Source organism: Strongylocentrotus purpuratus, unplaced genomic scaffold, assembly GCF_000002235.5.
Source record: "Strongylocentrotus purpuratus isolate Spur 01 unplaced genomic scaffold, Spur_5.0 spur5_scaffold_5, whole genome shotgun sequence".
Lineage (NCBI taxonomy): Eukaryota > Metazoa > Echinodermata > Echinoidea > Camarodonta > Strongylocentrotidae > Strongylocentrotus > Strongylocentrotus purpuratus.
The window spans coordinates 22720042-22737914 of record NW_022145611.1 but is presented as its reverse complement, the minus strand read 5'-3'; the positions used below and the strand labels follow the sequence as shown (position 1 = coordinate 22737914).

The 17873-nt window shown below is 36.4% G+C and overlaps 2 protein-coding genes across 2 annotated transcripts; one reads left to right on the top strand and one right to left on the bottom strand.

Moving 5' to 3' along the window:
* The first annotated feature begins 1227 nt into the window (after positions 1-1227).
* LOC115929688 (serine palmitoyltransferase small subunit A-like) lies at positions 1228-2467 on the top strand. The gene is made up of 2 exons (XM_030999505.1): positions 1228-1406; positions 2001-2467. Exons 1-2 carry the CDS (start codon positions 1301-1303, stop codon positions 2120-2122), a joined length of 228 nt encoding a protein of 75 aa, XP_030855365.1. The 5' UTR covers positions 1228-1300; the 3' UTR covers positions 2123-2467.
* A 2947-nt stretch (positions 2468-5414) lies between these two features.
* On the bottom strand, positions 5415-17873 carry LOC591599 (proteasome subunit alpha type-3). The gene is made up of 9 exons (XM_791154.5): positions 17747-17873; positions 13625-13831; positions 12998-13030; positions 12639-12707; positions 11949-12022; positions 11171-11240; positions 9249-9376; positions 7296-7428; positions 5415-6802 (listed from the first exon to the last, which is right to left on the bottom strand). The coding sequence occupies exons 1-9, from the start codon at positions 17765-17767 to the stop codon at positions 6758-6760; spliced, it is 780 nt and encodes a 259-aa protein (XP_796247.2). The 5' UTR covers positions 17768-17873; the 3' UTR covers positions 5415-6757.

Genomic DNA, 17873 nt, shown 5'->3' with positions numbered 1-17873 from the left:
ATTGCTAAACCAGTCACATCCTTTACTGTAATCATTTTATATTTATTATTTCTCAAATGTTTCTCATTCTTTCTAAAAATGAAAAAAAAAAGATAGGACTAGAGTTGCATTGGACCTGAATATTTACAGCTATCACTGGTATTGAAATATTACATGTACATTGATGCAATAAAAGGTACGGTGGAAGGCGAATGGAATTGTATGTTTGGATTGTTGAGTAAGGAAATACTAAAACAGACTACACGAGAGATAAAATGGGGATGGGAAAGAGAGGGAAAGAGACGTGACAAAAATGTGTGAAAAGGTAAAATAAGAGAGCAGAAGGTGGAATATCTGAAGAGAGGAGAGGTGAAACAATGTGACAAGGAGTAGGTGAAGAAAGAGAGAAAGAGATAGAGAAATAAGAGAGACAACAAAGAGACTTGAAATACAATACTAGGAATCCACTTTGCATACATAACTTGTTACCATGTCTGGCAAACATTGGGCAAGCTTTCCGGTTATCAAAAACAACTTTTGTTAGTAAACCAATCTACTAGGAGGAATGGTGCCATGGAATAATGGGAAGAGGTGTGATTGATTGCCAAACAAATGGGAGGTAGGGGTATTGTGGATAAGGGCGGAGTCGGGTGGGGGAGAGGTAGGATGGGATTAGCACACAAAGAGGAGGAGTGGGGAGCAGAGGGGGCGCTCAGAGGGGGGGGGGGGCAGTGCTCCCTTTTTCATTTCCCCCAAAATTGCCCCTTTTTCAAAGAAAATTTGCCTCCTTTTACATCTGATAAGTGCCCCCTTTACCTCAGATAATTGCCCCTATAAAAATCTAAGAGGTGCCCCTTTTAGTTTTACCTCTGATAATTGCCCTTTTATTTCATTATGACACATACTCCATTTTCCTTTCTTAGAAGTGCCCTTTATCCTTTTTAATAATATAGAGCCTCCTTTACTTTGACAAACCTTCATGTCGAATTTCCGGAAAATACACGTGCAGTGTAAGTTTGTGTAAAATAAACAATTAATTGGCAAACTAATTACCTACGTTACAGATATTGCTCATTTTTATGGGCTTAATTTAACTATATCAACAACAAAAATCAGTCATCCTCATCACAATTGACTTTTATCATTTTCATCACCATTCCACTATCATCCTCTTCACCATCTCACTATGTGTACCATACTATAATGCACAACAGATCAAAGCGAGCGAGCGACTCAATATTATTTATTCCTGCGCTATTGAATAAAAAGGTGTGGTGTATTCCAAAAATACGAGGACGAAGGGACTAAAATTGATACAAAGATGAACGTGTTTCGTCGTTTAAAAGACTATATATGTTGGATTTATACTCAATATACACTTGTGACTGCTGTTTATATGCTGGAACCGGCAGAAAGATGGACTTTCAGTATCCTTTTAGACATCAAAATGTGAATCATAAAACAGTTCAGTCCCACACGTTCATTATTATGGGTGTGATAAGAAAATGATGTGTAGACTGAAGCTGCAGGCTCTCTGCAAAGGTAACGGCAATGGGGCGCTAATTCAGAATCATATCCTTATTTTGACCCGTAACTTCGGCGTGGAAATACCCTACTTAAACATATTAGAATTCAACTAGACTAAACCTTCATCAATTGTTCAAATAATGGTCATGAATTAGAAGTCGTTATATTTTGTGGCTGTTTCATTTCAATTTTCTTACCTATTTGGAGTAGGGTCTAGATCTAATTTTCCTAAAAAACAAAGACTTGTGTTTCTCACAAGATTCACGGCAAACTGCTACACAATACGATTGCATACCTTACCGCCGGTGGGTTGCAGGGGCGCGCGTGCGTGTGTGGCTGTGTGAAGTTAGCGACCGTAATGAGGAATTCCTTAGATTAACTGAATGAGGATTAGTGCCATATATTTGTAATTTCATGATGTTCTATTGTATTTTTATTTCTACTATTCTGGATGTATACACAAAAGTTTTTTTCCTTAACTATAGGAATCTCAGATTCAATCATTGTGCTGACTATCGCAACTGCTGCCTACACTACTTACATCTACCTGCCTTCTCATTGCACCATGATCCTTGGTTACCTTGGACTTCTTGAAATGGACTCGCAGACAACATGACAGAAAATCGGATAGATGTCGGAATGATAACAAAGCGGCAAAGGATAAGACATAAATGATTGACTGCAGTACTGAAGGGATATCATCATGAAGGTGCTGATCGATGTATCCTGGTCTACAGCTGCTCCGGAGTGTGTTACTCTTTCTATTTCCTCAGTGCTTCATCAACTGACTCCAAGTCCAAGGATATCAGACATTTATGATTCTGTACTAAGTGCCATGGAAGGAGCCTTTCAAAGCTTCCAGTCAAAACCATCTTTCCAAGGAAATACACAACATTGTACATAATGCAGTCGCTAAATCTTCAACACCCAATATAAATCGGTTCTAGATTCATGTAAATTCTAAAAACTTCCTCTTCTTTACTCCCTCTTCTTTACTCCCAAGAATGTAAGTTTGACAATAGCTGAGGGAAAAATGCTGTTTATTTTTGTGATCTCTTTTTCTATCTCTATCTTGCTTGCTCTGAATATTGTATGTGTTTTGCAAATTAAAAATTCCAAGAAATGTGATATTTTTGCAGTCCCCAAGAGGAGTGAGTTTTTTTTTAAAATCTGATAGTACTCAATTATTGTTTGTTTTAATGTAAGTGACGTTGTGGTCTTTCTTTTTATTTTAGTCTCTTCCTGATTATAATGCACAACATAATAAATACATATAACATGTACAAATGTATGACTATCATGATTAATGTATTCCTGTAATAAGTGTTAAATTTTGAAATACAAAGCCCCTTACAATTAGTAGTATGATTATTATATTATGATAATTTATACTTTATTTCGTTTTGTATACATGTACCTTTCAAGTACTTGACGTTCTTGCAGGGATGAGTGACCGGGTAAACGTTCTGTACTACACGAGTTTGAGTGTCAAGTCAAGGTTATCACACATTTGACAAATCTAGTACATGCATTGTTCATCCGATGTAAACTAATCATGAATCTATGATGCATGTCTGTGAAAGATGAGAATTTTCCAGCCATGTTGAGATTTTATAATACAATTCTTGTGTACTGTTTTTAGGCATAATATAATTGTAATGGTATGCAAGACATTTTGCTTTTAAGGGTATGCCCTGTAGAGGTGCTATAGCATTGTGGATAGGAGAGGGGTAAAGTGAAAGAAAACTGATTATCGATTGCCTCTCCCTCCCTCCTGCACATGTTGGCAAATTAAATTATACTTTTCTTTGAATTTGAAATATCAATGTTTCCACCTAAAGTTTATATATTTGCTATACCGGTTTACATGTAGCTCTTTTGTGTGATTATTGATTAATGATAATTGTTCCAATTGCTTCTAGTCTGTGCCTGTTTTTCAAGGGTATTTATAGGTGTGTACAGTGGAAACTCATTGTAACAAGAACATTGGTTATGATTGGGACCATGACAATTATCTTGTTATATCAGGATATTTTTTAAAGAGAAGAATGTTAAATACCTGGGACCAACAAAATTATTTTGACGTACCAAGTATCTAGTCATTCAGAGCTTTCTACAACGAGTTTCCACTGTATTGTATATTTGTTGAAGGTGTTGCATAACATGAAGTAAACATTGAGTTCATCTGTATGCACATATTTGCATTTGGAAGACAGATGTCAACTATAAAATAACATTACCGTATTTTGTTGTCAATGAGGTTTTTCATTATGTCTGTGAACCTATGTGATGATTATTTTGAGATATTTATAAATAAATTTTCATAACTTGCAGGAAGATCATCTTCTGTTTTTAGCTTTTTTCATATTTCTTGTTTTGCAGTTGCCAACTGGTTTTTGTTTCTTTTCCTCTTTCTGTCACCATTATCTCTCTTTCTCTATTTTTTCTGTTCAGATAATTCAAGAAAGTAGGCCATTATGAATTGTGTTAATTTACCAGTAATTAAAAATTTGAATGGTTATTAAAGCTTCACAATTTATTGGTGAACATCTCCAATAAACATTTGTTTTTGGATAGCTCCATCATGCAAGTTGGTTTCCTTCCAACAGGAACAGAAATGCACCATTAAAATGTGATAATCCAAGGAGAGCAGGATGGTGAGAAATGATCGTGACAAAAGTAAAGTTATGAGGAATAAATGATGTATGGCAGGCAATGTAAAGATTATAGTGTGAATTATGATTGGGAGGAAAGGGGAGGATGAAAATTATGGAAGCAATGAGAAAGACAAATGAACATACATACAATGACAAGATAATGGATGTAATAGGATCAAGATCTGAAGAAAAAAAAATCAGGGGGTTGTTTCGCAAACACTATGATCAACTTAATGATGGCAGGCCATTCATGCCACTACTTACTTTAAATAATGAATTGTCAAAAAAATGTAAAATTCTGTAGATTTGCGACTATGGTTTGTACGTTCCTTGAGAGCCCAATGCCAATAAAGGGTGAGAGCAAAACAGTGGCAAGAACGGCCTGCCATGGTTCAACTTAAAGTCAATCTTAGTCTTTGTGAAACGCCCCCCAGGTTTATCAATTCCTAAATTAACTACTTTCTCTTGACAGAAAAAAAGGCGTTTTCCAGGCTACAAATGAGGTTTCATTTTAAAACGCAATAAACACCAAATCCGAAATAGGTAAAGTAAATGGTTCAAAGAAAGATGGTATTATACCTGGATCTATAATCAGTTTCCTGCAACACATTTTCAAGATTCATTGATCATGGGTCAAAAACACAATAAACACCATTCCTGCTTCAGAGTAAAGTGCAATATATCCAGTGTGTATTCATGATGCAATGGATGCACACAACAAAAACAGTGAATATGCGTGGTGAGGCGTAGATGCGCAGTGGGAAGGAGGTGTCTTGTGGAATTCATGTGCGATGCTCCTACTCAGTAGATTTATGGAATTCAAACTATTTGTAATATTTCGCTCTACTGACCTCAAAATCAAGCTCTTAGTACAGAATGGATTTTGTAATGTCAGAATAAACATTAACTAGAATTATATTAAACAGTAGGTGAATGAACTTTACCATAGATGTATTGCATTTTCCAGTGAAACAAATTTGTGGATATATTGCATGTTACACAAAATAATTGAACATTTCTTTTCAAGGTACTTTTACTCTAATACAAGTAAGCTGATCATTTAATATTTATTTCATGTTCTTGCATAAAATCATGGTCCAAAACAATGTTTTTTTCATCATCATATTGCAACAAAACTCTTCAAATATAATGCCACACTGACTACACATCACACTATATCCACATGCACACTCATGACTACATGTATAAGCAATCCTTCAATACATAATTATTAAACATTAAACACAGAAGTTCAATGTACAATGATCCTCAATCATTTATTACAAATAAATGTTTATAACACAGGTACATGTAAACCAAAGAGATTTTAAGTATTATAGAACACAAAGAATGCAGGTACATGGATCTGGATCACCTCTTGCAGAAACGGGTATTACATTTGTATAAAAGGACTGTGACAAGTTGTTATTACAAATAAGATGATTTTTTTTTCCTTTCAACTTCTTTGTGTCTTATTGTGTACAGGTCCTGATAAAACGGATTTGAAGGGATTTCAATATAGAATGATAATTCCTTACTTCCAAGGAGTATTTTCATTTTCAACAAGGCTTCACTTTATCAGTTTTCTCACTGCTACTACATAAAGTAGAGTAGAAGACACATTCTGAACCTATAGTTAATACCAGTGGCTTTGAATTAAGAATGCTAATATGTCACGTGAAAGAGACACAGTACAAAAAATACAGTAAATTCTAAAATGATCTTAAATTGTCTGTTATGAATTCTGCACTTAGAAGGTATACTATATTGGTCATGAGATTTTACATACTGTAAAACAAGGAACTTTCACCACATAAAAATTACAAAGATTTGATGTTGCTGTTCCATCATCTGAAAGCTTGGATATCTTGACATAATTATACACAATTCCCAAAAGTGATTTTTTTTTCCTACAGGGAAACTGCCTTTAACCAACAAAAATTCCAGTATTGTTAGCAATGTTCTCCAATAGATCTATACAGTAGTATAAACCATACCTGATCACTGAATGGACAGCCCTATATAAAGGTAACATCGCCATACTTGGATTAAGTCCTTGAAGTACAACTTTCACATGTTTTTCCTTCCTCCAATAAGCAAATATTGCTAGTTTTAATAGTCAGAAATTATTATCTTAACACAAAATGGAGACAAAAGTCTGTTATTGGTAATTCATCAGTAAGTGTGAATACATGACTGTTTCTATTAAAACTCTGTAACAAATCATGTTCGTACAGCCAATTCATACAGTAACCAAAAATGTAAAATGATCTAGCAACATACAGAAACATAATTGGGATATAGGGAGAATGCAGGTGTGCATCTTGGAGAACTATCCTTTAATACATGACCCTGCATAAACAACACATATCTTAACAGACAAAATGAATACTTTAGATGGAAAATCATTATCCATAGGTCCATTTGGAATCTTATTGATCTGTGTGTCTTTACTACATTTATACACTAGACTTCTCTAGTGTTGGACAGTTAAACTGATCATCAGAGAACATCCAAACAAAGGTACTTAACATTACTTTCTAATAGCTGTACAAAAGTTGGAAATATTCACAGAGAGAAAATTATTGTTATGGTTACAAGTCATCCTCATCAGAGCTGGATGGTTCCTCTAATGCCTCCTGTTGAAGAAGAAAAAAGAAGGAAAAGAATCAAGATTAGTAGAATTCTATTAGAATTTCAAAGACAAGTAGATACACAGTTAAGTTGATTTCTCTGCATGGCGATTTGATATCATTTACTATATTTACATGTAGAGCAAATCTAATACAAGTGTTCACCATTTTTTTGAAAAAAACAATGAGTGTACATGGTTAAGTCGAATACAGTATAGTCTAAAATCATTGTTACCAAGAAAGTATGTGAATTTTTTTTCAAGGAATATGGAATAAATATATTCATAATAAGGCCTTACTTTTATACATTTTTGAAAAAAAATACACTTCCCATCAGAACTTATACCATCTTCTCTAACTTATTTAATGATTCAAACATATTTAATGAGATTAACGATTAAATACTAACTTTGATGTCTTGATTTTCATCCAAACTTTTTCATTTTTAAATAATAGAGAATACATTTAAAAGAAGATAAAGAAGAAAAGAATTGCTTACCTTTCCATACTTGATTGCTTCATCAGCAATCTTCTTAGGAACTAATTCATGGCGACCATTTGAAACCTTTCCAACCCAGCTAAGCTCTAGTTCAAAGGCTTTATCCTTGATCTCATCATGTACTATGTGAATACTAGGAGAGAAAGTATATCAAAATATATTTCAAATTGTCAAGCAATGATAAAATGATGAGGAAATAAACTTTTGTGTTCATTGGAAAAGGTAACATAATCAAAGACTCGGTTATATATAGAACACAAGTTCATCAAAATAAAATAGTATTAATTTTGTAAAAAATCAATCTTGTTCAATTACTCCACTCTAAATATCATATTTTGCAGTACAATAGGATGCAGTTTCATTCATATAAAAAAGAAAAAAGGGACTGATGAGAAATATATAAACAAGCACATCCCATCTTGATAAATAAATTGTCTTCTTGAAAATCAAGAGATACATAATGGCTGCACTAACAATGGCAGATCATGGCAGTAATTTCAAACATCAAATATTCAAGATGTTCTTATTTTATACAATTTTTCTCAGTCTATCTGATAAGTTTCTATAACTTTCCTGTTATCTATAAAGCCTTTTTTTAAATAAAGGGCAAATTCACCTTTACTTGTAAGAGAATTTAAAAATGAACTAGATGGAACTTCAACTGCGTGCAGTCGAAATGATGCCTCCGTCATAGAGCAATTTTACAAACCAAAACAGAAGAAATTTGTCAAATTCAAGTTCAATTGTAATCCATTAACAGGTTCTCAGAATATCGTGATTACAAGCAATTTCTCATATACATATATGACCCTTTGATCTTTGACCTCATGACCCTAAAATCTACTCAGCTCATTGGCTCTGCAAGATGTCCCGAGTTAAATAGTAATCCCTCTGTCAGTTCTAATGAGAATGCGTTCACAAGCTATTTTTGCATACATTATGAGCCCATGACCTTTGACCTATGACCTCATGACCCAAGAATCTACTCAGTTCATTGGCTCTGCAAGATACATACATAAACTAAGTTTGGCAGGAATCCATCAATCTGTTCTAATGATAATGCGATCACAAGCTATTTTTCAATACATAATAAGCCGCATGACCTTTGACCTTGACCTGATGACCCCAAAATCTAATCAGTTCATCGGCTCTGCAAGTAACAAACATGACCTAAGTTTGGCAGGAATCCATCAATCGGTTCTTCAGATAACGCGATCACGAGCTGTTTTTGCATACATAATAAGCCCTGTGACCTTTGACCTCGTGACCCCAAAATCTAATCAGTTCATCGGCTCTGTAAGATACATACATGACCAAAGTTTGGCAGGAATCCATCAATCGGTTCTTCAGATAACGCGATCACGAGCTGTTTTTGCATACATAATGAGCCCTTTGACCTTTGACCTTGTGACCCCAAAATCTAATCAGTTCATCGGCTTTGTAAGATACATACATGACCAAAGTTTGGCAGGAATCCATCAATCGGTTCTTCAGATAACGCGATCACGAGCTGTTTTTGCATACATAATGAGCCCTGTGACCTTTGACCTTTGACCTTGTGACCCCAAAATCTAATCAGTTCATCGGCTCTGCAAGATACATACATGACCAAAGTTTGGCAGGAATCCATCAATCGGTTCTTCAGATAACGCGATCACGAGAACGGGACGTACGGACGTACGGACGTACGGACGGACGGACAACCCGAAAACATAATGCCTCCGGCTACTTCGTAACGGAGGCATAAAAATTTACATACAGTCAAACCTGCTTTAGGAACCACCTGTCTACAAAGACTACATTTTTTGTTTCCCTTGAAAATGGTTTTTCATTGAAACATGTACTAAAGGAACCATGTCTACAAAGACCACCTGCCTATAAAGATCAAATTTCTTGTCTCCATTGGGTGGTCTTTATACACAGGTTTCACTGTACATGCAGAATGATACATACATCTTGGCGACTTCTTTGAGGGCTTCTTCACACGTGAGGTTCTTGAGCTGTTTGTCTCCTGCCAATAGTTTCTCAATCTCGGTCTTTGCACCTTGCTTTGCCTTTCCTATCGCACAGCCATAGTATCCCTGTCACAAAATAACAATTTCAGTTTATTCTCTTTTTCTGTCTCTAGTTATCTTGGTTTGTTAGGGATCCAATATGTTGGTTTTACACTATACACTTCAAAATGAATGAGTTAAGGGAGTGTCCTTTCTACTTGGCTGCTGGTAGTGAAGTGGCTTGGAAGCTCACATCAGTGTCACTCTTTCTATAGTGGTAATGGTATGCTATTCAGGTATCCATTTCTTGTCCTGTTGCAACTGGCTGGTATGTGTATTACATTGGTATGTGCATTACAGCTGGCATGTCTATTGTGTTCTTCTATACATAAAAGAAACCTCACTGCCAAAATAGCTTTAGTTATTCAGAAATATTTATTGTATTCTTGCCCATTAATCTACAAGATTCCCACCAAAGACCAAAGTGTATTATACCCCATTCACAGTGGTTTTGAAATTTGTAGCGGCGTTGTAGCGGAGCGGCGACACCGCCATAACACCGCTACAAATGCATTCACAGTAGAAAAGTTATCCCGCTGCAGCAGCGGGATAAATATCATGTACCCATTCACGCTGCAGCGGGTGATTTTTATTACCTCCGTAACAAACACGTGTATGCATGGCTCATGACCCGCGAGTGACCCCGATATGACCGGAAATACTTCAGCGCGGGGTTTTATCATATTACTTTTTAAAAAACTAGCATTTTTATTGCTTCCAGTCAGAATATTTTAATTTTTTGAAGTGTGAAATATTTTTATTTGGATAATTATAATATCTACATAATAATAAAATCAATTTGAATCCACTGGTTACTTTATTTCTATTTCACTTTATGTTCCCCATTGCTGGAGAAAAGAGGTCAGTGATAGGTAAGTAAACAAATCACACGTGTTTGTCGCGGTGTTATAGCGGAGAGCCTTCACACTGAGTAAACACCGCGACAGCAGCGGGACTGTCCCGCTGCTGTAGCTAGGCGAACCTAGCGATAGTTTGTCGCGGCGTTATCGCGAGGCGGTGTTATCCCGCGATAGTTTATAACGGGTCCGAGCCTTCACACTGAAGACAACACCGCGACAGCAGCGGGACAGTCCCGCTGCTGTCGCGGTGTTTGAGGCCACTGTGAATGGGGTACAAGAGAGGCATAAAGCAAGAATAATGTACTGTTTCTCAGGACAACATGGGCATCGCCATTTTCTTGATAACGTGACATACTATGTGAAGTTGTTTATCAAGTAAATGCATTCAAATCTATGGATGCTTCCTTCCCAGGTGTGCCTGGTGATGAAGCATTTCATTCACCTGCTATTATCCTTTGCTTTACAATTGTCAGAATGCATAAGTTGGTGCTCTTCTGGGGTGAAGGTTTCGCATAAATGAAAGAGATTTGTCAACTGCTATATATTACTATTTTGAAATAAATAAGTTACAATTTACAAGTTCCTGTTATCGGTACATAGCTTGTACCAAATATAATGTTAACCTTTAGTTAAGAATGTCCCTCATTGAAAAGTAAAGGTTTTGTTATTGAATCAAAAAGTCTTTCCGACTAAACCTTGTTGCATGAAACATGTGCAACTTACAAGACCGAGGTAAAGACAACAATTTGGGAAAATGGGATTAAATGCTAAGGCTGAGCATCACGGATCTACATCATTGATATATAGTTTCTGCTATCAACAGCTGTATGTAATAGGTTCTCAAATCAATTTTGTGACATATTTCTACAAGCTCTTCCAACTCCAACTCTGACATAATGAGCCTTGTCCTATAGCAACATCATTCCTTCTAATCTGGTAGCGAAGAGCAGAAGATACCTACCCATGAGACTCCTGATGGATCTATCATGTACAGGCCTGGTGTGTCCTTCTCATAGGACCCTAATAAGACACTGGTAACAAACAAAAAAAGGAAAATACAATGAGGCCTCCATACAAAAGTTATTTTGTTTGACCTTTTCAGGCTCATTCATATATGATGCAGGAAACCACAGCTGGTTTTTCTAGCTGCATGAAACAAAATTTCCTATATTTACTCACTTATCGAAATTTAAGAGTAAGAAAGGTGAAGCACCCTTATTTAAAAAAAATAACACCATTAAATTATTCCTCCATAAACATTTTATCTGTGGTTGGGTTTAATCAGTTACACAAAAACAAGTTAAAATATTACTGTACTGTAAATCATGATCACTATCTGTATGTCACCTGCTATAGAAGCACACAGCAGAATGGGTCGATTTAAAGTGATATACATGTTAGACTGTAAGTCTGACTTGTGAAAAGGTAGAAACTCATTTGTTTTATAGGTTGATGGGGTACATGTCAAGCTAATGCAATAGACACAGCAATACATTGAATGAATAGGTACTCTACAATTTGCAAGATTGATTCCATATATTCTTTGAATTACCTGTATATTTTAAGTTAACCAAATAATGCACCATAAGTTATTTCTAGATTCTGCTTTTTCTTCCAGTGCATTCATCAAAGCAGAATCATCTTACAAACTGATAAGTCGATTGGGGGAGGTTATAATGGCTTGATAGAAAGAGTTAGGAACACATGTGGAAATTGCAATGCTAAATATCATGTCTCACCTGCTACCAAACGGTCTGATTGCACTGTACAAGGTATAGGCATGTGCATACATGGCAACTCGGTCTGTGAGGTGCTGTCAAACAGAGAATAATAGATTATACATCATCACTATTTTTGGCAACATAAAGTGCATGAATCAATACTCAAACAGACAATATTACACAAATTCAATCCATCATACAATCTGAGCATCACAAACAGTCACAGAATTTGTTTTGAGATATAACCCCTATTCTTTTTATTTCATTTTACTAAAATAAATTTTCCTATCTGTTTTAGAAAACACAAAGGAAAATATAAGCATATTCCAAATTTAAGAGTTAGTTCCCCTATCATCTGAAATCATCAGTGATCAAAAACATATCTATTCTAAATTGCTAAGTACACATTGAAAGTTGTCTTTGTTTGGAAAATGTTCAACCACAATGTTGATCCAGATATGACTTCCAAAATCACTTTTCATCCAATTGAAAACCATTATATCATCATCATTATCGTCATTAACTATTAATGTTATTTTTTTTTATTAAATGATCAACAACAAATGTATTGGTAACAAATATTTGTAATAATAAAAAGCTTCAGGATTATTATTATTACAAGCCTGGAAGAGAGATGTCACATGGTCGGAATTCAGGCAAAAGCCTGGCAAGTGGAATCTGTGTAACTCGGATGCATTTTTAACTTACTTTGACTGGGATTGGCGTACCATAGGATGCTCTGTAGTCTGATGCTTCTTCTCTTGCAATTTCAACAACCTAAAAGAAAGAAAGAAAGAATCAATAAGAAATAGAAACAGAAGTGTACTTGTTCTTATCTTGGAATTCAAATGATGTTTTAAGAATATTCAATTATAATATTTAATCTATTCAAACAATAAATGTTGTCATGTGATTTCATCTACACTGAAATAAGATGGCAGAATCTTAACAAAGAAATTCAATAATTCCAAAAAGATAGAGAGTTTAACTGGACAAAGTCCCAGCTTATAACAAGAAGCAGCCCCTATGCATGGAATTCATTTTAACAAGAGATTGTATGTACGTACCTGCCTGGCATCAGCAATAAGACCAGCAACAGCCTGTCAAAGAAGAGGGGAATAAATACAAGTATAAGATAGTTTTTAACACGTTGACAGTATTACTGAAAATTCAGCCATTGTATCTAATTATAAAAACTTTTAAGATATAAATTTCAAGTTCACAATATGAAAAAATGTAACAAAATTAAAGATATTAAGACATACATTTCCCCTTTTACTTTGGCAGGGAGGGGGTGGGGGTAAATTCTTGACATTAGTTACAGGAAACCAAGGTAAGTATTTTAGAATAAATTTCAGTGTTTGAATGTTCATCCTGCAGTATGTTGAATAGAAACTACTTTGTGAGCAATTTCATCTCGTCTACTTTCCACTTCGTAATCTCTTTTGTGTTTCTCTTCCTTCAGAATCATCATGACCTGTTTATGTAGGGAACTTGGGTCCATCCAAGCCAACAATAAATGTAAAATTCTGTTTTTCAAGTAATCCTAACATTATTGACTTGGTGGTCATTGTTTTGGTTAGTTTTATATTTTTAAAGCTGAAATATCGAAAGAATAATGAGCTGAAATATCTAAAGAATAATGGCTCAATTTATTGATTGATGCCTAGCTGTATTTTTTAATTCTAGCTTACCATTCCAACATGTCTGTCGACGGTGAATATTCTCTTGTTGGAGCCCTGCTCGTAAAGCTTAGATGTGACTAGCTTCTCCACACCAAATACAACACCATCTTTGCATCGCAGACCTACTGCTGTGCCACTATTCTCTACTGCTTTAATGGCATACTCCACCTGGAACACTCTCCCATCCGGTGAGAACTGGGATGCTGAGAGATCATACTAAAAAGAAGAAAGAAACAAAAGTGTTACATCATACACATCAAAAGCTTTTTAACATAGGACAGATGTTTTAGCTCTAAGATCCGATCACAAGCCAGTTATTATGAATTAAATCCCTGATCATGCACACATGGAACCTCCCATTGGCAGTAGGGGCGCTGGTCTGAAAATAAAGATCGTCTGCATAAACAAGGATGATCTTTGTAAACGCGGACTGATGCGTCTGCAAAAATAAGGATCGTCCACATTTTCGCAGACGTTTCATATTTTTGATCGGCGCATTGGCGATGCGAAAAACGGGTGCCGCGATAATTTTCTTGATGTATTTTACATTAACTTTGTAGACACAGACACTTTCACATTATGATAGGCAAATTCATGCAAAAAAATATATTCAAAAAATTGACTTGAAAACACATCAGACAATTAGTCTGAACCGAGTCAGGAGCAGATTTGAAGAAATTATATTTTTAAATGTTGTAAAAACAAAGATATAAGAAGAAAACTGACCAAGTATCTGTACTAAAAATCGTACATGTAAAATTGGTCGTACACATTCGACAGCTCTAAATGACGCGCACGGTTGCGTTGCGTGCGTTCTCGAATCCAAAATCATACCTCACACACACACTCTCACCATACCGCGAATGGTCCGTCGTGGTGAGCTAGCCGGCTGAGAGTTTGCAGCGATACCAACGCAGCTTCGGAGCTCCGCAGCGCGCCATTTTAGCGGGACTCGGAAAGGTTCGCGGTGGGAAGGTAGCGGCCTAGCTTTTTGCCCAAACAACGCTAGATCGGCTGCTGGCAAAATGAAAATAACTACGATCGAGAACATCGTCGGTTTCTTAACTTTTCAGTGAGATAATTCTGAATTCTAATTGAGACTATTATAATAAATTAAATCGACAAATAAACCTCGGTAGAACTCTTATAACTATACAAAAGCTTGTTTATTTCTTCATTTGACATTTTGTTTTTGACTATTTTTTCGTGCGCGAGTCAATGCAAACTATGTATTACCAAACTTTCAACACGCAAGGAACGGGGAACACTCGCGGACCTCGTATTAGTGCTGTAGCCCGGAAGGCTTACCGGGTTCCAACCCGCCGGGTTGGGCATTTCAGGCCGGACCAGTTCCGGGCCGAACTGTAGCCAGAATTTGATCAACTCGGTAACAAAACCCGGCAGTAAAAAAGAGTTTTTAAATAGCTCATTGTTCGTTATCTACTTATCTTTCATCACGATAAAACCGTCAAAAGTAACTGTAAACAAACACAGCATGATGGCTCGATCTTTTACATCTGTTGAGCTGTCTTTGCAATAGACACAGCACACATAGACTTTGTGTTGTGTGTTCAAGTGTGTATATGTATCTCCCTAGCCCTGGCCCTGCCTGCAAGTGATGTGACTGATCAGCTTACTGTACTGACCAATCAGAAAGTTTCCCCCGAGTGGGCGGAGAGTGAAACCAGCATAAATTAAAGTTCAGTGATTGCTGGCGTTGTGGCGTGCGCCTGTAATCCAGCTAAAAAGTGGAAGTTACAAACTGATTCAGCCGAGGACGCAGGTTCGAAACTGAGTCACGTCTTTCGGATGGTGACGTTTAAAGGTCGGTCCCAGACGTAAATAATCATATCTGATTGATACACGTCTGTAAAAACCCAATACACACACGCTGGCACTGTAGAACAGACGATTAATAAATTATGAAGTTTGTTGACCTAGCTGATAGACGAGTGAATGGCAAATTTACATAATGTGTTTGAGAGTGTGTATGTGAAAATTTGTTATGCCTGAGGTGGAGGCTGAGCTGAAATGAAGTCGGCAGAGAGTTAAATTAAAGAGTAATTCCATCACCAAAATACTTCCTGACAAGCGGATTTAATTAGCAAACAAGATAATTATTGGGGTCCATTCTCTCTCTGCCTTAATTCTTGACCAAAATTGATCAACAAGATTTAGCCCAGATTAGAAGAAAAAAAGAAGAAAAAAAAAGATAAGTTCGTGAAATGTTGATAGTCTTTAGAGATGAGAAGGAAAAAGTTATCTTCATCATCATTCTTCCTTCCATCTTTACCTTTTTTCAATTCTATTTATTCATCTTCCGAATGTATTTTTAAACCTTTTCCCCCCTCAAATCAATTTGATCTTCTTTCTTAAAAAAAAAAAAAAGTACAGTATTATTTACGTAATGTAGTTTTTCTCATTTTATCTTTTCTTTCTTAAGTTTCTTTCATTGTGTCTCTCGATCCCCCCAAAAATTCATTAACATCTGATATATCTCTTTCACTATCATGTCACAGAAATTTAGAATACAAAACATTCCCTGTCAAAGATTAATGCATGCCAGACAGCTTCGGCCCAACTGGGTGTAACATTACACCGCGGTTTCTTTGAACAGGGTTCAAAGGTTCAAAGGATCAACAAGCAGCCTTTGTCCTGCTATGCGCACATTCCCAAAAATATGCAAATATCGGTTAAGCTATCATGTGCCTTACATGTGATTATTGTTTTTAATTGGCAGACAAACAGACCAATCATAGTAGAGCATGTTGTATGGGCACTCTGACAGGGAAATGAGCTATTTTTAGGATGCCTACATACATGTAGCTAGCCTTATGCTTCATCTTTTTAGGGAGTGGATTAAGGGTGATAATTTATGCTGACCTGGGACTTATGTCTGGACTCACAGACAGCATGATAAACAAAATGAAGTGATGTGCCCTCCATTCAGGACAAGGTCGGTAGATCACACAAGATGTGTTTGTAGTAGCTTTCAAATAGAATCTAGTCAATATTATTTCAGTCCAACTCTCACCGGGTTACCGGACCTTTCCGGGTCCCGTTAAGAAATTTGGAAAATTGCCGGGTCGGGCCGGGTCCGGGTTTTGGGTTCCAAGCTACAGCACTACCTCGTATCAAATTCGTTGCAAAAAAAAAAATCAAGGGTGATTTTGAAGCAGTGAAGAATATTGGCGCTGCAATGCGCAGAAATATTCTTGAAAGAAACTTAAAAAATCATACCTGAATTTTCAGAAAATCGTATTTGTATTAGTGTACCTAGATGTGAATTGTTTATAACTCAGATTTTATGAAGATTTGTCAGGGAAAAAAGTCAATTTTTTCCGTTTGGTGGTCATTTCTAGGCTAATATTTTAAAAGTTACTTCAGTAATGGTCCCGATGTTTCTCTTATCATACTCGCATGTTATTCCTACATAGATTAAACATAGGATGGTTAAGGGTAAGACCGGATAACATTATAAAAAAGATATATCCTTCCAACCTCCCATATCCAAGTTTTGGGCTGATTATTGCCGACCCACCGCAGCAAGGCCATTCAGATTTTCGTACGCGACCGAAGCGCCCTCTAGCGCCCCATGAATGTGCCTAATTATGAGCAATAAATCCCCTAAAAGTAGACAGTGAACTGGGGTTATTTATTTTCTTACGCGGATTCCATTTTTCGCATCGCCAGGGGGCGGTTCGGTAACACGTAACCCACAGAGCGCCGATGAAAAAAAAATACAGACGCTCCTCATTTTTTCTGCGTTTAGACGAGATCCTCATTCTCGGACCAGCGCCCCTACTGATTGCTGTGGATAAAAAAAGTGATAAAATATCAGCATGTATTGTTATAATCTTGTTGCTATAGGCTTAATTTGGTTCAACTGGAGCTCTCTGGAGTTTAAAACTTCGATTAATGTGGATCCAGTGAGATTAATGTGGATCCAGTGGAATCAATGACAATGTAGATCTCACCAACGTACTGATACATGAATACGAGCATGTGGGACCGAATACAAAAAACAGTGATTACACTGCACCGTGGCCTGTTCATCGAGATAATATCTGCTCATATACGACAACCTAAATATCAAGATAAACTTTATAATATAAATACGAATCGACTCACCCCTGCTCCTATTGAGCTCATGTTGCTTTCAGGCGCAAAAGGCTGGACAAAAACACTTCAATGGACTGTCTTGAGTCAGAAAATGCTAGTCATAAGTCACGTTCCACATCTAACCAATGAGGGCGCA